The sequence below is a fragment of the Hoplias malabaricus genome, chromosome X1 (genome assembly GCF_029633855.1).
Source record: "Hoplias malabaricus isolate fHopMal1 chromosome X1, fHopMal1.hap1, whole genome shotgun sequence".
In the NCBI taxonomy this organism is placed as follows: Eukaryota; Metazoa; Chordata; class Actinopteri; order Characiformes; family Erythrinidae; genus Hoplias; species Hoplias malabaricus.
In genome coordinates this window covers 25,788,701-25,812,548 of record NC_089818.1, presented here as the reverse complement: position 1 = coordinate 25,812,548, position 23,848 = coordinate 25,788,701, and the positions used below count along the sequence as shown (strand labels likewise).

Genomic DNA, 23,848 nt, shown 5'->3' with positions numbered 1-23,848 from the left:
TGGTGTGGCCTGTGGGATCTCGCAGAGTCTCAGCACAAACCACAGACGCTATTTGTACAGAACCACACTGGCAATAATCTATTCACTCACATTAACTAAACAAATAACATTAGCAGTAAAATAATCTAATAAAAATAACATTTCTTTCCTTTGACAGATTTTCCTGTCTTAATCAGTCAGTGTCACTTTCCTGGAGCTTGCAAGTGTCAGGTTTAATATGACATAAAAAATTATCCTAGGACAAAAGTGTCTTTGATGCAAAGCACTGGCTGTATCTGAAACGACCTGAATTCTGTCTAAAAAAGTATTTTAAGGGAGAAAGGGTAAGCCATGCCTGAATTGACTGTTTGTTTAAAACTCTACCTGCTTTTTGCTGCAGTATCACCAAAGTTGTAATTATTATAGCTAGCAAACTTTAGCATATTGGTATCCTGGCCACACGCTGATATACTGCTGCTTTTGAAGCAAGTTTCAACTGTGACTCTGTTACAAACACCTTCAGGTAAATGCTGTCTTCTAAGGAATGAGACAGTACAGACAGCAGGCTTTGAGGTTGCTACCCTCTGTTTAAAACACAGCAACTGATTAGCACTCCTTTGTGGTGCAGGTCCTAGCATGACTGAGTGAATGAGTGAATGAGTAAGTGAGTGAGTGAGTGAGCCCATTCCATGAGGTGCGTTACATCTAAAGAACTGAGACTGAATTACTCAGATCTGATGTACAGCAAACACATAAACAGTTTGGACCTCTTTGCTAGTATGAAATTTAAATAGAGCATGGCTAGTGCTATAATAACTCAGCTAATTTCATTTTTATTCTGGCTAGCTAGCATGCTATAATACAATAGAGTAACATTGTTAACAGCACATTAGCTGCTTATTTCGCTCATTACTTGAATCAGTGCTGAACTTGACAGTTCTTTATTAGGAAATGTGCAGTGTGTGATACTAAACTAAACTTCTGTATATCCCATAAATGGAATTTGTGGCTTGTGAACAGGAACAGGAACTCCAGCTGTTTGTAAACTCATCTCTAATCAGCTACATGTGTAGCATATGATCACAGTCAATATCTCTGATGTTTTACTTTACTTAATACAGCACAGCAAAAAGAACACAAAGGACACATTCCGCACTTAAAAAAGAAGCCAATGGGACACTGCTTTAGAAACGGCCCACTGATTTCTATTATAAGTGAATACAGATTACTAATAAACCTTGGTAATAAGTAATAAACCCTGTGCTACATAAAGTTGGTTCTACATAAGATGGCGCTTATGGTTAAAAAAAAAACATTGCTGTTCAAAAAATAACATGTATTTCCAAAACAGTATCTTTTTAAGAGAAGGATTAACCTTCATAAGTTTCAATAGAAGATTTTATTCCAAGTAATTTCATCATGAAATTTTCATACAATGTTAACAGCTGCTGTGTTCAAATGATGCAGCAAACAAAATTCTACAGAAATGGAGATACATGTTTTTCTTTGGAAAACAACAAAATGCAGGAGTATTCAAAAATCACAGTGCACTTTTTTTTAACACAGATGGGTTTCATTTGTACGTAATTAATTAGTCTGTCCTTGTTGCCCTCACAACATGTGTTTAACACAAAAGGTGGGTTTTAAAACATCTCTGATTTATATAATATTTACATTATGTTTATGTTGTACAGTGAAAATCACTGCAGGCATGAAATAGACATATAATAGATATGATAGATAATATGATATGTTGACATGACATGACAGATATCATAGCAAGGACACTTACCCCTTTTCCCATGCTCTCAGATGGCAAAATGAAGGACAGCACACGTGTGGAAGACAGTGGTGGCTTTTTTTGGGACTGCCACCTCCTCCTTCCTCTCTTTGACCCCCCTTTCACTCCAAAACACACACCACTTCTCCCCCTTCTCCTAGTCGGGGGGTAACCTGAAGCCCCCTATATAAGCAACACATGCACAATCCACAAAACATTTATTGTATTTATCACGGCAACTAATGGCAAAACCACTGTTATAGATATTAACTTGTCAGTGTCAGAAAAGCAGAAAATTAAAAAGGTAACAAGGTTGTGCAGAGGCCTTAATAAATAATATGATCCCTTTCTCAGGGTTCAGCATGTTCACACTTATCACAGCTTCCAAACTGTAGATTATTTTGCACTGTACTGTATATACACTATGTAAAAATACCCAGACAAACTATTCAGCTATACTATTAAATAAATTCAGCTAATTAAAGATGCAGGTATTGCTGACACAAGCACACACTTGTATAAGCTAATTAGAAAAGCACTGCAGATAAAAATGCTCTGGAGCAACCACACAAGTCTAATGTTACCATGCCAGACGCCAGGCATTGTCTAGATAGATATTTTGGGTTTTGTGATTCAGAATCAATCATCCAACATCAGTAGCTCAAATCATCTCAGGGATGTTCCGGTATCTAATGTACGCTGTGAATACTTTTCATTTCAGAAGTAACCCCATGTGAATGTTCTCTACCCAAACCTATTTGACTTGTAAGTCCATCACATGTTTGATAAAAGAACGTTTAGAAAGTTTAGGTTAGAGATCATGAAAGAGCATGCCCTGTAAACAAGATAATCTAATCACCACTGATTACAGGCCATAGAGCGCTGAAAGTTCATTCCTGACTAGGCTGACAACCAGATCATTTTCTAAAGGTGCAAAGTTCTTTGAGGTTTAGAGAACAATTCCTAACATTTTTTACATAAACTATGATTTGAGATGTAAACAATTCTATGAACAAACAAATCAGACTAATGCAATTACACTGAGACACTCACAATGTGATGTAAATAACTGCCCACTCTTGGAGGTCAATGAGGAGTAGAACTATGCAATATGAAGGCAGCTACTAAGCTAACTCTACTGCAAATACTGTACTACTGTATTCCCACACTATATGACAACAGCAGCCACTGAAACTGGTAGCTACTACTGCTAAAGCAGATTCCCTACCATATCTGGTTTGTATGGAGCATATTGTTGTCAATGCTGGCACTGCAATTTTCACTTGCATGCCACAAGATTTCTATTCCCTCTTCTGAATGACGTTCCTACTGGAGAAAACTATATACAAAAGTTAGCTCTACCTTGCTGTTCAGGCAGTTGTTCATCTTGGTGGTGCACATAAGTCTTTGTGATATTTGTGTAATATTAAAACTGAAATGGTCGGTGTATTTCTCAGGTTCAGTTGACTTCCACACATACAAGTCTACATTTAATAATAAAAGGTAAATAAAAAATGTTGTATATGCTATTTTTTCTGTATTGTATGATTTATTTCTCTATACATTGCCATGTAAAACACTCATCCCTGGCTATGGTAAGAAAAAACTAAATGTGTTTTTCTAAATGTGTTTTTTATCTTGTGTCCCATAGGTGGCATTGTCATGTTTTGTCACAGTTTTAATGTTCACAGTTTTTTTTCCTTATGCTCCTTTGTTTACAATTTTTAAAATTTTTTGCCCCACCTTTATTTGTTTTACAAGCAACCGTCACCCCTTCTTCTTCATAATTTACCTTCCCTGTATCTCTATGTAAATTACGCCAGACATGTTGCTCTATATGGTGACACACTGCTGACCAAGCAGTACCCAGGCATTGTTCTCAGCATGCACTAGAACTCTTGCTGCCAAATTTTTAACAATGATAACTTTATCTTCCTAATTCCAGTGGAGAGTCCCAATGGTCTCAAAGGTTACCCATGTATTTATACGCTTTCCCTTGCCTTCTACAGCTGTCAGTGTAACTTAATATGAAGGGACACCCCCTAATATAGTTTCAGTGAAGACAGACTAGTTTGGGGAACAAAAACAAGGTGCTAGCTTTGTGTTCCTGGTTAATTCATTTACCTCTTTTTGCACGTTTTTGATTATTGTTATTACTGTTATTTTCTATGTACCATGAATGAAGATATTTAATGTAGCCTCATCATGTTTTATATTTGCTTTACTAAAGCAAGTCAGCTAACAACAGAGTTAGTAATTAGCTAGTGAAGTGAGTTAACTGTGGGACTGGATGGAATCACAAATGTACAAAGGTTGTTGAAATTTCTATCTTACAGCCAAGAATATTTACATAATGTGTTTACAAGCCTGCCCCCTCTGTGAGCTAAAACTGCTCCCTTGCTTTGCTAGCTAAGTAGGGAGCTCAGGTAGCTATGCAGTTGTTGACCACCAGTAAGAGATAGTTATTCCTTTTGTTTTGCTTATATATATATATATTATTCAGTCTAATTTGTAAATGACAGAACATGTCAAGGCATGTCATGGCATTCATAAACAGAAAATCTGCATGGAATAATCATGCGTATTATATTTTACTTATGTATTCATTTTTCATCTAGTCTTCCCCAGTTGCACCTCTCACCAATATTCAGTTCAAAAATCTCTCACAGAAGTTTGAAGTGAGGGCAAGACCTAGTCAATCACTGCCCTACAGAGCTAGTGATTGTCACATCAAAGCTATGTGATGCACTCACTAAATTTACACTCCCAACTATTTCAGTATCACATGCAATTTTTAGCTAAACTTAAAGCTAATTTTAAAAGCCTTTTTACCTTAAAAATGTATTGTTACAGATGGAATCAAGGAGGGAATACATTAACAGTGAATACGGTTATTTATGAAAGTAATATATAAAATGGGCTATTCTCATATTTTAATGCCATCATGGAAAATGAAATTCTAAATTATTTTAGCCCTGAACAACTTTATATGTTTTTTCTTTTTAAACACAGAACATGGAACATCTAAACTATTCTCAAGAATTTCTAATAATACTTTTGGTTCCGTATAAATGACTGCCTCCCCAAATATCAGTGACACTTGCATGACAAATGCTGCAGCCGATGGCAGTCTGGCAGACCTAGGCTTGGCTGGTCTTGTCTTTATAGTTGCTGCAAACGTTTCTTGGCTGACAGCAAGCTAACAACAGCATGACTTCTCTTATTCGTTTTTCTTGTTGGCAGAACATTGAATCGTGATGGTTGTTGTATGCATCCATTATGTGCAAGTATTTCAGAGTAGTAAACTCCTATAATACAGAAAGCCATCACCAGTGTATCCATTTCTAAAGCCCTGGAGATCTTGAAATTAGATTTTTCAGAAGAAACCACTAAAATAATAGTGCATTTCTCATTAATCAAACTGACTTTTCAAACTACAGAGAAAATCAATTTAAACCAAAGTTTTCAGGTCAGACTTCCTTTAAAGCGGAATTATGAAATGAATGTTCCAAATTTTCAGCACAATTCAATCACTGAGCTGTGAATAAAGTCATTCAGTGTGGTCTGATGTGAAATGGTCATCTGTAGAAAAGCTTATCAGAAAATATATGTACAGGGTGGGCCATTTATGTGGATACACCTTAATAAAATGGGAATGGTTGGTGATATTAACTTCCTGTTTGTGGCACATTAGTATATGGGAGGGGGGAAACTTTTCAAGATGGTGGTGACCATGGTGGCCATTTTGAAGTTGGCCATTTTGGATCCAACTTTTGTTTTTTCAATGGGAAGAGGGTCATGTCACACATCAAACTTATTGGGAATTTTTGGTTTTAACGTGACTTTATTCTTTCATGAGTTATTTACAAGTTTCTGACCACTTATAAAATGTGTTCAAAGTGCTGCCCATTGTGTTGGATTGTCAATGCAACCCTCTTCTCCCACTCTTCACACACTGATAGCAACACCACAGGAGAAATGCTAGCACAGGCTTCCAGTATCCATTGTTTCAGGTGCTGCATATCTTGACGGTATGGTGTGGTATATGTGGAACAAAGATAGTGGGGCCATTCTTCATCATTGGAAGTCTCAAGGCCACTGAATATGAAAAATTGCTACATGATGATGTGTTTCCCTCTTTATGCACTGAAGCTGGCACGTTTCCTGAGTTTTTCCAGCAAGACGGTGCACCACCACATTATGGGTGTCAGGTCCGAGCATTCCTAGATGAACAGTTTCCTGGAAAGTGGATTGGTCGTCGTGGGCCAGTTGAATGGCCCCCAAGGTCTCCCGATCTGACCCCCTTAGACTTTTATCTTTGGGGTCATCTGAAGGCAATTGTCTATGCTGTGAAGATACGAGACGTGCAGCACCTGAAACTACGGATACTGGAAGCCTGTGCTAGCATTTCTCCTGCGGTGTTGCTATCAGTGTGTGAAGAGTGGGAGAAGAGGGTTGCATTGACAATCCAACACAATGGGCAGCACTTTGAACACATTTTATAAGTGGTCAGAAACTTGTAAATAACTCATGACAGAATAAAGTGTTACATTAAAACCAAGCACACCATTTTTTTCCCTGTGAAATTCCCAATAAGTTTGATGTGTGACATGACCCTCTTTCCATTGAAAAAACAAAAGTTGGATCCAAAATGGCCAACTTCAAAATGGCCACCATGGTCACCACCATCTTGAAAAGTTTTCCCCCCTCCCATATACTAATGTGCCACAAACAGGAAGTTAGTATCACCAACCATTCCCATTGTATTAAGGTGTATCCATATAAATGGCCCACCCTGTATATCCTTTAATATCCTGAATGAACAGAGTAATGTTGGTAATAGTTAAATGCTCTAAATTTGTGTGTGTATTTATTTCCTTATTTATTTATTTATTTTATTTTATTTTTGTGGTAAATCTCTCTTTACCCTAAAATGTTGTAGGACAAACCACAAATTCAAAACCATGTGTTAAACGTCATACAGTATTAGTGCAACATTTTCATGTAATAAATTCCTGTGAGGGAGTTTTTAAACTATTATATTTTTAAAATATAATTTAAAAAAGGAATGGAGGAATGTAAACAGAGACAGGTCACTTCTAATTTTATTGGTGTTTTTCCTTAAATGACTATGATTTTTAACTTGAGATTTATTTTTCTTTTTACAACACATTGTACAGAAAAAAAAAAATAATAATAAAACAAAAACAACTCTATTAGCCTAGTCGGGTTAACATCAAAATAAACCTAAACATTCTTTTTTAATCGGTAAATGACATGAGGGAAATGTGTTATCAGAAACTTCATAGCAATACATATACAGGTACACGATACATACAACATGGAAACTGTCCTGTATTTTAATACCGTTTTAATGGCGGGAAGCATGTGGCTGTTCTTTAGCTATCATGAGATGCAGAAAAAGCATCTATCTTTCAAAACTTTTGGTGTTTAGCAACAATTACGACTCCCAGAGGCACCTAGCTACATCCCTGGAGTATAAACAGTATCTTTAACTTTCCGAATCAGAGCCCATCCTCTCTCTTTTTAAGAGACAAATACTTGGCTTTAGATTCATATTTTGCATGACAGAGATGTTTAATGGACTTTGGCTTGACTTTTCACTCAAATATGAATTCACTCCAAGTCCTTGTCTCGTTTTATAAACTGGTCAATGCCTTCACTAACTGAACTATGTCCTCTCCCAGTGGGAGTACTTCCTGTAGCTTAGCACGCCAACACCCTGATGAAGAAAACACACTTGAAAACAGCCATATGAGTCCTACCATGTCAGTCAACACAAGAGTGCAGATATAAATATCATTAAATACAATTACATTTCCGCCTCCCACACAAAGTCCAGTGTACTATTGCACTAGAATTAGCAAAATACAGTCATGATCAATTTTTCCACCACTTCTACGTTTTGTTGTCTTAAAATCTCGATGGGTTACAGACGTGTTGTCGGACTAGAAATGTATTTACACAAACACATAAAAAAAAAAAAATAAAACACGTATGTTTCGCGGTCAGCAGAGAGCTAGGTATATTAGCATTTTGGCTTTGTTGTCGTCAAGACGATGAGGCCAAATGGGAGTTTCCTGTTGAGGGCAGTAGGTGGCAGGGTGAGCGCTGCATCTTTCAAACCAATAGGAGTGAGGGATGAAAGAGGGAGAGGAGAAGAGTGGGGTGATTTTTTGTAAGGAGGAGTAATGGATAAACCATGATGCCTTAAGATGAAGCGAATGAGTGTTTGAGAAATGGAAAAATAACTCACCTTAGGACACATACAGGGCCAACAGGGACCAACTAGTCCCCATCAGTGTTGGCGTAACAAGGTACAAAGTAACACGCTACAGCAGTCTAATTTCCTCCTTCCTTCTTTGCTATGAATTACAGTATTCATTTTTTTAATAACATTATTGGTCCTGACTTAAACTACATTTCCTTTATAGCCTTCCCATGTATCTAATGTAAGAGCTGCTACCTGCGCAATTTTAAATGGAAATGTGAGCAGCGCAAATGTGAGAAGTGCAAAAAACTCTTATAAAATTCCACTTTCATTCAGAAACAGCTCTGTAAACTGCACATTGTTTGTTTGTTTTTTTACATAGTGACGTATCTTCCCTAGACTCATTTCCATACATTAGACTTTTGTAAATGTAATCAGTAAAATAACTTCATTAAGGTTTGAAAGAAGGTATCAGTACTTTCATAATGCATTACTTTTCCGAGTAACTTCCCCAACACCGGTCCCCACCCCCTGATAGTGTGTGTTTGTGTGTATCCACATATGCATGTTTACACACTCTGACAACAGTATCAACGTCATTCTGCGGGGTTCGGTCACTGCTGTCGGAGAGGCTCACGCATTGTAACGCACAGACACACACACTCCTCCCTAAGTCATGGGTAGAACTGTGGGTATGGTGCATTACACCCTGACAGAACTAAAAATACCCTCATCCCCACAGCAAGAAAGAGAGATGAGTCTTTTTTTAGTGGTGCACATGGATTTAAAATTCGTTCTGCAGATGGGGGCTGATCTGGAATGTGGCATAAGCTGAAAGAAACAATCATGTGTTGTTTGGGTGCACGCTTCTGAAGACACAATGTATTTTCTTTTTGTTTTTTTTTAGATTAGAGTTGGGCAAGGACTTCACGGGAGTGAATAGTGTTCACGTGAGGTCACTCGTTTTCTTTCTTTGTGTGTTTAGCCCTGAATGAATGAAAAGGGAGAGGGAGGGTGTGGTTACTTTGAAGGGCCAGCCTACAGCGGATCAGAATGTGATGTCATAGCACCAGTAGATCAATTATGAGAGATGAAATCGTAGTTAGAAGATTTAGAGAAAAGGGAAAGGAAGACAAAGAGAGGGAGGGGAAGAGAGAAAGAACAAGAAGAAAGAGACATTTAATGTAGAACTTTCAGAGAAGTCCATTTTGGAAAAACAGACCTTTCAATTTGCGCATCATTTCTGTAGCTGCTGTCAGGGAAGGGAACTTCTCGGTAGGGAAGAGAATGCCAGTTGCTACATACGCGCTAGAAGCCAGCTAAGACTGCTGTGAATTAAAAAGTCTTAACTAAATTATACACAAACACCTTCAAAGTGTAAGCTTCTACTTCCAAAGCAACTTAAAACTATATATTTGGCAAAGCGTCCTGGTTTTTGAAAGGGCTGAGGTTGCCAGGTTTACTCCATCAGTTCAGTGCAAGTGTTTCAGACCAAAGCAATGTTAACTTGCCCAGTGCAGCAGTCGTATTTGATTCGTACTTTGGTTCTGGCAACATGTCATCGAGGCACAACGTTTTGGCTTAAAATAATATCTTTCACTACGGCGCACAATGGTATTTATTACTGAAAATGGCAATCATTTCCCCGTTAATAAAAAGGATTATTTTACTTCAGAATAAGGACATGACACCAGCTACAAAATGAGGACACGACGACAGACATCTGAAAGAGGAAAGAGACCCCAAAGATGGGCACCGGAGTAAGAATCTGACAGTGGGAAGAAAGAAACTGAACGTGTGCTTGAAGATGTGTACTGTGGGGAAAGATGGGAGTTGCACCACAGATTATCCAAAGAGAGAGTGTGATTATCCATTGATTGAGTCTGTGTGTGTGTGTGTGTGTGTGACAGAGAGTGAGAGATAGAGATAGAGACAGGCAGAGAGAGAGTGAGAGGTAGAGATAGAGACAGGCAGAGGGGGAGAGAGAGAGAGAGAGAGAGAGAGAGAGAGAGAGAGAGAAAGAGAAATAATTAATAGAATAATTTAACGCCATTCTACCATTCTCAATGACACTGTGTGTGCACGGGCTTTAGAGCAGTGCTAGCGTTTGTCTTTTGCTCTAAATCTTTCAATCTACAGTCTTTATAGATTTCTCCCCCCAAGTTTAAATGATAATCGAGTTTACAGTCAATATAGAATTCATACAGAATCAGTAAATCTGGGCTCCTATTTTGTTTGGAATAATAAAGAGTTCATTTTTGCTTTGATGTTTTAGGCCAGAAACAGCATGCTCGAGCTTTTATATCAAGGGTTCTCTCCTTCTCCACTCGTTTAGGTGTATTCTACCACTCCTCCTCCTTCGCCTCACCCTCCTTCCATCCCTCGCTCACTCGCTCAGCGGAGAGAGATTTTGCGGCCGAGGTCGGAGAGGGTGGAGAGAAGGGCAGCCGGGCGGCTCGTGGCCTTCTCTCCTCCTTCTCCTCCTTCAGTCGGCTCGTGTTTCATGAGCTCCAGCTCAATGGTCATAAGGACCCTGTCCTCCCTGGTCTGTCTGCCCTGGGCTGCCGGCAAGTGCTTAGATCCCTTGCCCTGCAGCTCTAGCTCTCTGCTCCCCGACCCCTATTTCTTTTCCTTGCGAGACTCCTGCTTCTTCTTCTCGGACGCTGCCGCCTTTTGCTTGGCCGGGTCCACCAGAACAGAAGCCTGAGGAGAGAGAGGGAGCGTGGGAAGGGGAGGATAGAGTCACTATGGCAGGAGTGAGAGGGAGTGAGAGAGAGAGAGAGAGAGAGAGAGAGAGAGAGAGAGAGAGAGAGAGAGAGAGAGAGGAACAAAGGAGAGTTGAGAATGTGATTCAGAGAGAGAGAGAGAGAGGAGAAAAGGAAAAGAGGAGAAGCTAATAAGTCAGCAAAAAAGAAAAAGAGAGGGTGTCTTGTTAAATAAGGTATGGCAGTGATGAACAAAGAAATGGAGAAGGAGAATGGTGTAGTTTTGTTATGGGAGCAAGAGTGAAGAAGGAAGAAAGAGAGAAAAAAAGGAGAACGAGCGGTTAGAAGGAGAGGTAAACGAGGGGAACTTTCGGTTTCTGGAAGGGAGGACAAAACAGGAAGCCGTCAGTCAGTCAGAGAGAGAGTGACAGCATGACAATCACAGCACCTGCACATACAAATATTCTCACACACCTGACCTCTGTACCACCCCCAAAAACATGGAGGCTTTTAAAGTAATGATAATACAGCAGTAGATATAAACATTACAGTTTGTATTAGCACAATAAGCCTAACTGACCTATCCATGCTAACTGTGCTAATCTACACAAGACAACAATGGCAAAAGCTACCTTCACTACTTTTGTGTTGTTCATTTACAAATTTAGAGTTTTCAAAAGCTAGCCTCCTTAAGCTAAGTCAGGTTTTTGGTCGTGTAATCGAGGTTCAAAAAAACATAAATGAACCTCCCTATGTAAAATGCATTTGTGAAACCCTGGTGGTGTGGGTTTTCTTCTTTTATGGTGCTTTTCCATTGTATGGTACCTACTCGGCTCTACTCGCTTTTTTGTCCATCGTTCCTGTCCTGGTAGCTTTTAGCTTAGCTTCCCGAACATAGCCAAACACAGTCTTTAACAGGAACCACAGGCTTTTGAAGCCACAGCACTGGTGACAGTAACACTAAGCGCTGTATACTCATGCTTTCGTGTGTTGTTGTGATTTTAATTTTTTTTTTTGGGACTGAATACAGTTTAGTTCTGAGGGTTCAGTAGGGTTTTTCATTCCTTGTTGCTCTGTCCAGGTCTTGCTGGAGTCTTTCATCAGCCACCAATCTAAGAAACATTTGTACCACTTCAAAGGACTCTTGTGTAATCTCTTTTTTACGAGCTGCCATTGTGAGTCAGGTAAAACGAACGTAACCACTACTGTCGCTTGGAGATTTTACAAATTGCTAGTTTGTGCTGGATGTCTGCATTTCGTAGTCTCTAATGAAGTCTCTCTGGCCAATCAGAAATCTGCAAGGTTTGCACGTCACGTCAAGTGCCTGCTCAGCTCACACGGAACCACAAGAGAGCAGGGACTAAAAATGTGAAAGATTTGACGAGTGGAAGAGCAAACGAGGAGAACAGAGCCAAGCCGAGACGAGTAGGTACCACGCAGTGGAAAAGCGCTGTTAGTCGTGTTCGCAAAAGCATAATAATAGCTCCCCCTTGTGGAGACTTTCTGTGTCTTTCAGTTATATTTGACTATTTTATTGGATTTGTTTGTTTACTTGAATGGAATTTTGGGTAACATCTGTAAATCTCGCCCAATTATTCCTATGAAAGAAGTATTTTGTGGGCAGAGCATTAACAGGCCATTTATGGCCCCTTCAAAATATGGAAATTTACTGCATGTGTCAGTTGCGCTATTGAGTGATCTCAGGTTAGCGTCTATAAACATGATCTGTCTGCTACAGCTACTCAAGAACCCTTCCGTCTGAAAATAAATTCAGTTCTTTTGCATTATGTATTTATATATTCAAGGGCATTTTCAATGTCAGTCTCTCTAATCTGTGTAAAACTGATTTTAAAACTGTAAGGGAATCATTTCCAGCCTATTGTACTGTTTGGTCAGCGGACCGAGATCGCTCTTCAGCAGATGGACAGGGAGAAAAAGAAAGAAACTGGGAAAAAAGAAAGAAATGAAGAACAAAGCTGACAGAAGGCAATACATATAAACAAACGAGGTGAATAAGGAGAAGGCAGATGGATGGATAGATGAATGGATGAATAGATAAATTGATAGACAGAACATGTAGATGAAGACAGGAATAGATTTCGTAAAGCTCTTTCAGTCTGTTTATATTCTTTCATGAAGTACAGTGTACGTGAGAGGTAGTGTGTTGGATAAAGACGATAACAGACTTAGTATTATATCAGATAATAAATGACAATCATAAAATCCAACAGGATCTTAATATGCACCTGCAGACGAGAGAGAGAGAGAGAGAGAGAGAGAGAGAGAGAGTGAAAATGAAAAAGACACCCAAAACAGACAGATAAATGAGGAAAGTGAGAGACGAAGCCATGAAGAAGTGCAAATGACAAGCGGAGACAGAGAGAAGAAGAGGATGAGTGTGTATGTGTGTGTGTGTATCTGTGAGACTGAGAGAGAGAGAGAGAGAGAGAGAGAGAGACAGAGAGAATGTGGCTGTACATTGAACTCCATTTGAATGCCAGCTTATGACAGTTTAACAAAATAAGTAGATATTTACTAGAAGAGAATTCTCCTAATGTGTTTTCTTCACCTCTGGGCTGATTTCCCAGACAGGGATTCTACCTGCTCCTGAACCTGTACAGCATTCTCCATTAAACGGAAAATACATGGTCCAGGGCGAGGCTTAATTGTGTCCAAAACAAATACATAAAAACCTATTCTTATAATTGATGTCTTGCCCTGAAATCATGCTGTAAATCAAATCCAAATTAAGCAAATGTAACCTGCTGGTGCTATTCAACTGTCCTCAAAAATATCCCACAACATCTCTGTACATCAATATTATTATCAGTTACAAAAATCTACCAACCCTCCCCCAAAAAAGTGTACGACTGTAGACCCAGTGATTTGTACCCAATCATTACTGATATTGAAATCACATTAAGTTACACTGGTATACACTGAGGGAACTAGTCGTGTGTTATTTCTGCAGCATGTTATTTATGAGCTTAGTGCTGTAAAAGTCTAATTCATTTACAGCGTTGTGGGGTGTAACACTGTACAGTGGTGTATTCTGTGATAGTTTTATTAGTGATTATTATCACATGCTCTGTGTTTGTTTCTATTAGTGACTTGTTTTATTAATAATTTCAGCTCATTTTAATGTGTTTTAGAGGCAGCTCAGAGAAATTTTTATTTATCATTACACTTATATAGCGCCTTTATATAGATACCTAGATACCCAAGGACTCAGTACATTCACTACACACACACACACACATACACACATACACACACACACAGGTGAGAAGCAGCAGCCAAACGCTCACAGCGTACTCTCGACCAGGACCGACCGTCCACCTGGAGGACTGCATCGGTCACAAGGGCTTCACCCAGGACAGAGACACCATCCATATCTGGGCTCACACACATTCACTCATTCACACACACACCAGGGCAGTTATTAGAGAGAAGCTAATTCACCTCACCTCCATGTGTTTGGACTGTGGGAGGAAAGCAGAGACCCGGAGGAAACCCACACAGACACAGGGAGAACACGGAAACTCCACCCAGATGAGACCTGACTAGTTTGCATATGACTAGTTCACTCAGTGTATATTAAGTGTGACTTAATATAATTTAATTCACATATTAGTAGTGATTTAGTACAAATTGGTGGTTCCACAATAACATCACTTAAGCACTTCTTCTTTGACAAGGGCACAGCTGGCATACACAGAGGACTTCAACAAATGAGGTAGACAGTGAAACAACATAAGGACCAGCAAGCAATGCATTTCCAGGACACACCAGAAGAAATGCATCTAAAATCTCTAAAATCAGAATATTCAGCCGTTTGCTCCAGAAACACTCAGTAACTCTGATCCCATTTTAGGAGGTAAGAGCACTCGCTGTGTGATTTGAATGCTGCTGCTTCACCTTTACCAAACTGTCACTGCATAATTATTCAAAACTTACGTATAATTAAGACAGAATTATGTTTATGTTGCAACACTGAGCATAAGCCACAGAAATGTGTGACTATTTTAGCTCTTTACCAAAGAGTCACGAAGGGCCCTTTGTTAAAGTAATGGTGTATATTTAAAGAGCCATTTGCCTGGGGGCTCTTCGCATTGATTAATGGCTTCTTACATGGCACGTGGTTGTTTAATGAACCTCTTAAAACAGGGTTTTACCACCGTTATGTGTCTAAGACATCATACAGAACATAGTGAGCAAAGAGTGCGAAATCTAAGTTTAAGAAAATATGGCTATGTAAGGAAAATGAAAGATTTGGGGGAGGAGGGGGGATCAGTGTGTCCTTAGGGGCCAGAATGTCTGCTGCTGGAAATGACCTTCACATGCATGCTGTCAAACACCACTATTGACAGTTCTGGCAAAAAAGTGCAGCTAGCACATGAGGGAAAATTCCACAGCATCTGAAATTTAGTTAAATAAAGTCTATGAACATTTCTAAATAGAATTAAAGTCCATAATCAACATAATGTTTGTAACTTAGCAGCTATTAGCTGTACCCAGCTTCATTTACATTAACACATACTGAGAAACAGGGAGAGTCCAAAATGCTTTAAATGGCTTAATGTACTAAAACAGCGACTTACGAACATCAAACATCTCTCAACTACCGACCGCAAGGGCTCTCTACTGTGAAACAATGAACCTGTGACTTAAACGTAAAGTAAAAAAAACACACCACACTCCTCACAGACAGTCACCCAGAGGAAACCGACGCAGACACAGAGAGAACACACCACACTCCTCACAGACAGTCACCCGGAGGAAACCCACGCAGACACAGGGAGAACACACCACACTCCTCACAGACAGTCACCCGGAGGAAACCCACGCAGACACAGAGAGAAAACACCACACTAATCACAGACAGTCACCCGGAGGAAACCCACGCAGACACAGAGAGAACACACCACACTCCTCACAGACGGTCACCCGGAGGAAACCCACGCAGACACAGAGAGAACACACCACACTCCTCACAGACAGTCACACTATACAGTCATAAACACTATACTGCTGAAATGCTGAAAAGCCATGTTAATTTGTTTCCGTATATTGGGTTTAAATTGGAAGATAAAAACGTAATGCAAAGTTTATTACTTTCCATTTGAGTCACAGGTTCATTATTTCAGCAGCAGAGAGCACTTATCGTATGTAGTAATTTTATATTGTATAATATAATTATCATTATTCACAAACACGTAGATTTTGCCACATTGTTGTAGACTTAAGGGGGTGGTTTAATATAAATAAATAAATAAATAAATAAACAAATAAATATTAAATTTTCTTTTACTATTTACTCACTAAAGTATTGTGTCACACTCTTTTGTAAACTATTCATTGATTCTAAACACAGGAGGAAGGCGTCAAGGGGTGAGCAGAAGAGAGGAGCCAAATCAGAGTGGGGTATTTGTGAGGTGTGTGTGTGTGTTTGACTGCAGGTGTGTGTTTGACTGCAGGTGTGTGTCTGACAGCAGGTGAGCACTTGCCTGTCTTGGCTGTGATCCTTCTTTTCCTTTGCCTTTCTTGCCATGTTTGCTGAGGGAACAGAAACACAAGATTAAATTGAGTGTTGTGGCCCTCCGGTGGTTGGAGGAGAGAACTGCTTGTTAACTCTTCGGCTTAACCACCCCGCTGGCCGCAAATGGAATCAGTGGCCCTGCCTTGGCCTTGGCAAAGATGTGTGTGGGTTCGTCGTGGCTCGGTAAGGCATGAGCCTTGGCCTTACTGAACGTGTGTGTATGGATATGCTTACGCTGGTCTGAAACCTGAGGGGACTTGGGTGAAATGTGGGTGAGGGTATGTGCCTTTACATGTGTGTGCGTATCTATGCCAGGCAGAGGTTCAGGACGTGCTTGAGGCAGCAAACGCTCCCAGACTGACCTCATGCTCAGGGTGAAGACGCGTCTGGCCACCAGGAAACGCATCAGATAGTAAATAGCCACCACCAGAATCAGCAAACCCAAAACCACACCGATGATCGCTCCTGTTATCACTCCAGCCTGGATTGGAACTGTAGAAAGAGAGAAATATTTTTAATATAATTGACTTAAGCCCCTAACACACAGTGTGGCAATGAGAGCAGGACTCGAACCCACAACCTACAGGTCCCTGGAGCTGTGACAGAGACTCGACCTGCTGCTCCACCATGCCGTCCTTATGGGCAGTCAGATGAGCACAATTACTTCGTTAACACTTGGGTGGTGAGGAAGAAAACATGCTGACAACATCAGGCTGGCTCAAACTAACTGCTGCCAATGGGTTGGATATCACTTACTTGGTCTACTTAGAACTACAAGTTGACACATAGCTATTCCTGTAGGTTTTTGCTGGTAAAGGACCTGCAAAGTCCACAAACAGCAAAAGGTCCAGACACACAACATGGACAAGAATGCAGCTGTGAGGGTAGCAGGAAGAGTAGGTGGTCCATTCTTCCAAAGAGGAGCTGTGCATATTTCGATGATGATTAAACAGCCAAGTGTGGCACCCCTGGTGTCTGAGCTAGTAGGTTCTGATGGTGAGACTACTGATGATGACGAGGCTATGCCTCTGGTTGGAGAAGCAGTACTGGAATCTGACTTCCCTGTAACACATGTCGGAAGTGTATTATATTATAGGGCTGACAGTGTGACAGCAGTAGTTTCCAGGGCTGATCCTGCTGTTAAGTCTGACTGTGTTGCCAGGTTTGACCTTGGACCAAAGAGCCAGTGTCACAAATAGCTTTTTCCACCAAAAGAAGTCTGGTTCTTGAACGATTCTTTTCATTATTCTTGTAACCGTGGTGCTATCTTGGAACCAAGGTTATGTCATCAGCGGGGGGGCGTTGTCAGGTTGCTCGGTTCCAGCGTTCCTGAGGCTGAATTCAGTGCCATAGCCATAATTCAGAGATAAATGGACAGACAGGAATGAGACATAGTTATTCCACAGTTTACAGCGGATTCAGATCACAGTGATAGATATAACACACGTTCTGTAATTGAGTTCTGAACAGTTCAATCGAGCTTGTGGACAGCAGAGAGAAGTAGCCAGTGCGCCTTGTGTCACGACTTAACAAAGCCCAAGAAAAACACAAACTAAGCACTTTCTTGCTTTTATTTATATATAACACTCTGTAAATGACCTCGTCCGGCTCCACTGTGCAGTAGTGCTTTATTTGAGGCTCTGTGCTCCTTCTGAAGACTTGTTAGCTTGAAACGCCCATTGACGTCTTCACGTCTCACGCTGAAGGACCTGCTATTCTTTGGTTCAAGCTGGGAACTAACTTTTCTGATTCACAAATCAGTTTATGTTGGTGGAAATGCAGCAAACTGTTCCAAATTAGCTTTGAAAACAGGAACCAAACCGGTTCCATGTTGGTGGAAAAGGGCCAAAGGTCCCGTTCCTGCCCCCCGCAGGACAAAAGTGTAAATGTGGTGTTACATTCTAATCCAGATCATTCACCGAAATCTGTATTGGGTTCTGTATCTATAAACTCTGTAGCAGTTTCACAGATCCTTGCCAGTTTGGGTACAGTTTTACGTTGTGATTTGCCATTGATTCATAGGCAGTGGAGAATGTAACCAGGCTGTATCCAGAGCTTTAGTTGAAAATCTTCATAAGTGTATAGCTCTTTAAGACTGAAATGATCTGGCAATTCCATATAAAATATCACTGCGATGTGAGACTTCTTTAAGTTGTGGCTGAGATTTCCCTGTAAACTCACAGATGGCAAGCGAAAGCTAACGTACTGCCAAACGAGGCTGCTGTTCTCCACAGTGCAGGGCCAGGTTCTGAGAGAAGAGTAGATCTGGGGAAACTGAGCTGGGAGAACCTTCTGTGTAGGTGTCAAAGACCTTTTGATTTCAACAGCATTGTAACATTTGTTTTAGAAGATTCAGGGCTTTAAATAGAGACCGTGGTAAATGTTTATGGGATGTTTTTTCTGTTTGTAGTTTGTCACGGCTGTATTTGCCTGACATTTTCTTTTCTTTTTTTTAAAACTCTGTTTGTATTTTTCCCACATATTTTCTTCATCAGATTAGGAACACAGAGTTATTTGAACTTTGTAATGCTATTACTGTAAAAAGAAAAAGAGAATCTCTCAGATATCGTCATGTATTTTAATCTCAAATGGCGCTCTTCTGGAATAAATCACCCAAGTTGTAGTTTGTCGCCTTGTACTCATTTTCCAAGGCCACATTTTATTATTACCTTATTATTATTATTGGTCAAATTTAGGAATTATAACCAATGATTCCAAACAACAATTTACCTTATTATTTAAAGCTTATGCACAGAGTCTAAACACTAGCAGTGGCATTTCCTTTTTTTTCAACCTATAAAATGGATAGCATTGTGGATAACACCACAGTGGTGGTTCTCACAAATGGGAGAACAGTTAAATACTCGCACAGCTGCACTCTTCCTTGTGCAAGATAACCTGTTTACGCTCACTACACCTGTATGAATTATAGTGTGAATTTAGGCAAAATTTATTAATTAATAATGGGATATTGGTACTGGTTTGATTCTAAATTGTTAATTATTGGTCATTCATTGGGTCACACATTCATTGTGGATGCTCCTTTTTTTGTAATCAATATATAAGCTTTGATAAAAGCACTGGTAATGACAAGGATAGTATTATACCTTTCTCAAACACCAGGAGTCGTACACTGGAGGGACGACCCACTATGTCGGGAGGATTCTTGGCATCACAGGTGAAGGTTCCGTTGTCGTTGAAGTCCACATTCCGGATTAGGATGGATCCATCACGCCGAGAGGGATTCCCGACAAACTCCAGGCGTTCCCGGAATGGCCCCTTGTTGTCCAAATAGGGAGCTCCTCCCGTGTAATGGAAAATCTGACCAATCACATAGACATCAAAAATTAAAAAATGAACCATATTCACAGAAGTGTGTGTGAGATGTAACAGTAAATTATGAAATCTGTTTTATACTTCATTCATGTTAAGGAACGAAGAGTCAATTTATGTTTGTGTATCCTCTCAGTGTGTATGGCTTTGGTCTGGTGTCGACCAGATGAGGATGGGTTCTTCATTTGAGGAAACCGGAGCACCCGGAAGAAACCCACGCAGACACAGGGAGAACACACCACACTCCTCACAGACAGTCACCCGGAAGAAACCCACGCAGACACAGGGAGAACACACCACACTCCTCACAGACAGTCACCCGGATGAAACCCACGCAGACACAGGGAGAACACACCACACTCCTCACAGACAGTCACCCGGAAGAAACCCACGCAGACACAGGGAGAACACACCACACCCCTCACAGACAGTCACCCGGAGGAAACCCACGCAGACACAGGGAGAACACACCACACTCCTCACAGACAGTCACCCGGAGGAAACCCACACAGACCCAGGGAGAACACACCACACTCCTCACAGACGGTCACCTGGAGGAAACCCACGCAGACACAGGGAGAACACACCACACTCCTCACAGACAGTCACCCGGAGGAAACCCACGCAGACACAGGGAGAACACACCACACTCCTCACAGACAGTCACCCGGATGAAACCCACGCAGACACAGGGAGAACACACCACACTCCTCCCAGACAGTCACCCGGAGGAAACCCACGCAGACACAGGGAGAACACACCACACTCCTCACAGACAGTCACCCGGAGGAAACCCACGCAGACACAGGGAGAACACACCACACTCCTCACAGACAGTCACCCGAAGGAAACCCACACAGACACAGGGAGAACACACCACACTCCTCACAGACAGTCACCCGGAAGAAACCCACGCAGACACAGGGAGAACACACCACACTCCTCACAGACAGTCACCCGGATGAAACCCACGCAGACACAGGGAGAACACACCACACTCCTCACAGACAGTCACCCGGAGGAAACCCACGCAGACACAGGGAGAACACACCACACTCCTCACAGACAGTCACCCGGAAGAAACCCACGCAGACACAGGGAGAACACACCACACTCCTCACAGACAGTCACCCGGAGGAAACCCACGCAGACACAGAGAGAACACACCACACTCCTCACAGACAGTCACATGGAGGAAACCCACACAGACACAGGGAGAACACACCACACTCCTCACAGACGGTCACCTGGAGGAAACCCACGCAGATACAGGGAGAACACACCACACTCCTCACAGACAGCCACCCGGAGGAAACCCACACAGACACAGGGAGAACACACCACACTCCTCACAGACAGTCACCCGGAGGAAACCCACTCAGACACAGGGAGAACACACCACACTCCTCACAGACAGTCACCCGGAGGAAACCCACACAGACACAGGGAGAACACACCACACTCCTCACAGACAGTCACCCGGAGCGGGACTCAAACCCACAACCTCAAGGACCCTGGAGCTGTGTGACTGTGGCACCTACCTGCTGCGCCACCATGACACCCTTGATATGTTATGTATATTTTAATTAGGTTTTGTGTGTGTGTGTGTGTGTGTCTATACGTACTGAGATGCTGTCTTTGGCCCCATCTGGTCTGTAGTTCCAGGAAAAGGTGACATCGTCTGAAGTCCACCTCCAGGAGAAGAAAGAGCAGGATAGCCTGACATCTGAGCCCACCAGTGCATGCCTCTCCCAACCTGTATAAACCACTATAGCCTCGGACTGAGGTGCTGAAACACACACACACACAGACACACACAGGAGTTATCAATTTAATTTTCTCATTCACATTCAAGTATGGACTAACAATATGTTAAATATGTCACATTCAGTAATAATGTGTAATTATGAATCTGAAAGGTGCTAAAGTCTGTTCTGATTTCCACAAACATGCAATTTCATCAAAATATGGAATTCAGCCAGAAATGTTCAAACTGCACAATACAAACAGAAAAGAAACGGAACAGTACATTAACAAAGAAACTGAACTATCACACACTCAGTCACCAAAACTCTTATGAGATGTAACTGAGGAACTCAGGAGCCACTGATTAAAGCAGAGAACAGAAAGAATTCAGAGCGACTGGAGGATGATGAGGAGCATCAGAACAAATTCAAAACAGCTTTTTGTTGGTTATTTAAAAAACACAGACATTTTACACCTTGTCGCTACCAGATTTGCGCCGCTGCCCGATTTGGACTGTGCGTGCGCAGAACATCACGCTACCTCAAAACGGATCTTGTCAGTTGTAAATAAACACACTTTGCAGGTGCTGACGTTGTTTAAAACTGTAAAGGACAGTGAGAAAAGGCTAACTCGGGTTTTTGTGTGTTTTAAAGGTGCTCTCTCTTGATTATGTGCTTTTTTAAAACATTCTCTTTGCTGCTATAAGCTACATGCGTGAAGGTCTGTGTACGCACCATCCAAATCGGGCATGTGTAGGTGTGTGTGTGTGTGTGTGTGTGTGTGTGTGTGTACTGCTTATTTTAATTACTAATTTAGTAAACTATTTAAGTATCTTTCTATAGGAAGGACTTTTAATTTGCATTTTCAGAAGCATACAGTTCTTAATGAGGCGGTTTATGGGGTGTTTATATACTAAAGATCATAAAATGCATCAAAGCCTTAATTTGATTTAACGATCTAATTAGTGACTCGACCAGACAATGAGCACCTGGTGATTGTATGAATTATTAAAGATGATGGATGATCTGGCGCTAAATCACATTCCTGACAGTGATAGCAAAGAGCTGGTGTTTATTCTTCTCAACACAAAGCACAAAAACTCAGACGTAAAACAAAAGTAAAATGGGCAGGAAACACCCGTTAAAACAGGACTTAAATTTTACTGGGGTCTTAATGGAGATTGTACACTGAATGGAAATATAGTCTAGGGCTAGGCATTTATATTTACATTAATGTCATGGGCAGACACTCTCAGGTAGATTTTAGAAACCTGTTACAGACGTAAGCAAATGCAGTGTTAAGCGTCTTTCTCAGAGGTTTTTACTAGTGTTTTGAGGTGTAGTTACCAGAGTAAGGTACTGAACCTAGCCCTCGGAGAAGGAGTCATGGGTAATACACATTAACTTTTCTCACACTGTTGTAACTCTACCTTAAATTAACAAATGATATAAACAAGTAAACAAAGGTTAAAAACACTAAAAAATGTCTCCCTTTTGAAAATCCACAAGCTGCTGTTACTGCAACAACCCACCTACATTTAACAATTAAACACATTTGCTGAAAGATAACTTTATTAAACTTAAGCCATTTAAATATTTTAAAAAGCCATTTATTTAATTAGGAAAATGTAAACAAACATACAATAACTGCCTGCTGTTGGCCACAAGCAAAACCTTCAACTCAAGCAAATATTTAATCGAAATAAAAATGCTTTACATTAATAAAATTACAGTTTTTAAAGGAAATAAATGTGGTAATGTATTATCATGTACAAAATGAACATTGATGAGGAGTCTCCAGACTTTTACATGTGGCGCTGTGTGTGACAGAATATTGTTATATAATGTATAGAATATTCTGTTTAAAATTACCTGCAGTGAGCAGCAGGGCAGCTGTGAGCACCAGTAGAGTCAGCATGGCCAGTATCGGACGTCCCCGCGGGCAGCCTGAGGAACCACTGTGACCAGGAGCACCAGAGATGAAGAGAAGTGAGAGAGAATGGAGGAGAAATGAAGGGATAGAGGGAGTGAGGTCGAGGGACATGCGGATGAGTGGATGCCGTTTATACCCAACCACACCCCTGAGCCAGGCCCTGCCCTGGGAGCGTTTTATTGTTTCTTTCATTCTTCATCCATCACTCTCCTCCCTCTTTCTCCACCCCAAGGCCTGATCCTGCCCTAGTACTACTTTCACTCGTTTGTCTTTCTCCATCCATCACTCTCTCTCTCTCTCTCTCTCTCTCTTCCCCCCACTCACTACTGTTCTGTCTCTTTCTCTTTCCATCTCCTCCTTTTCAAAAAAAGGCCCATCCATTAACACTGCAAAGACAAGATATGATAGAGAACATCCTTAAGGACCCCCCCCCCGCCACCTCTCTCTTTCTCTCTCTCACTTTCTCTCTATCTCACTCACTCACTCACTCTCTCACCTCTTTTTAATAAAGAAATGATGTCCATTTGACAAGACAAGACTGCAATTTAAAAAGGCTAAAATGAGACAGATAAAAAGCCTTTGTTAAATGAGTCTGAGCCAGT

General features: G+C 40.9%; 2 protein-coding genes across 4 annotated transcripts in view; both read right to left on the bottom strand.

Annotated features, from left to right (window-relative positions):
* LOC136675429 (sodium/potassium-transporting ATPase subunit alpha-2-like) overlaps positions 1–1,783 on the bottom strand; it is a 38,414-nt gene extending 36,631 nt beyond the window's left edge. For both annotated transcript variants that reach the window (XM_066651975.1, XM_066651976.1), the window contains exon 1: positions 1,772–1,783. In XM_066651975.1, coding sequence (XP_066508072.1) covers positions 1,772–1,783 — 12 coding nt within the window. The remainder of the gene's footprint in view (positions 1–1,771) is intronic.
* Positions 1,784–8,314: 6,531 nt separating this feature from the next.
* LOC136675343 (myelin protein P0-like) lies at positions 8,315–23,389 on the bottom strand. 2 transcript variants are annotated; one of them, XM_066651830.1, is made up of 6 exons: positions 23,186–23,389; positions 21,194–21,357; positions 19,343–19,556; positions 16,598–16,727; positions 16,204–16,252; positions 8,315–9,029 (listed from the first exon to the last, which is right to left on the bottom strand). In XM_066651830.1, the coding sequence occupies exons 1-6, from the start codon at positions 23,355–23,357 to the stop codon at positions 9,012–9,014; spliced, it is 747 nt and encodes a 248-aa protein (XP_066507927.1). In that variant the 5' UTR covers positions 23,358–23,389; the 3' UTR covers positions 8,315–9,011. The 2 variants fall into 2 exon arrangements, with proteins under 2 accessions (XP_066507927.1, XP_066507926.1); XM_066651829.1 differs by lacking the exon at positions 8,315–9,029 and adding an exon at positions 10,014–10,694.
* Positions 23,390–23,848: the final 459 nt, after the last annotated feature.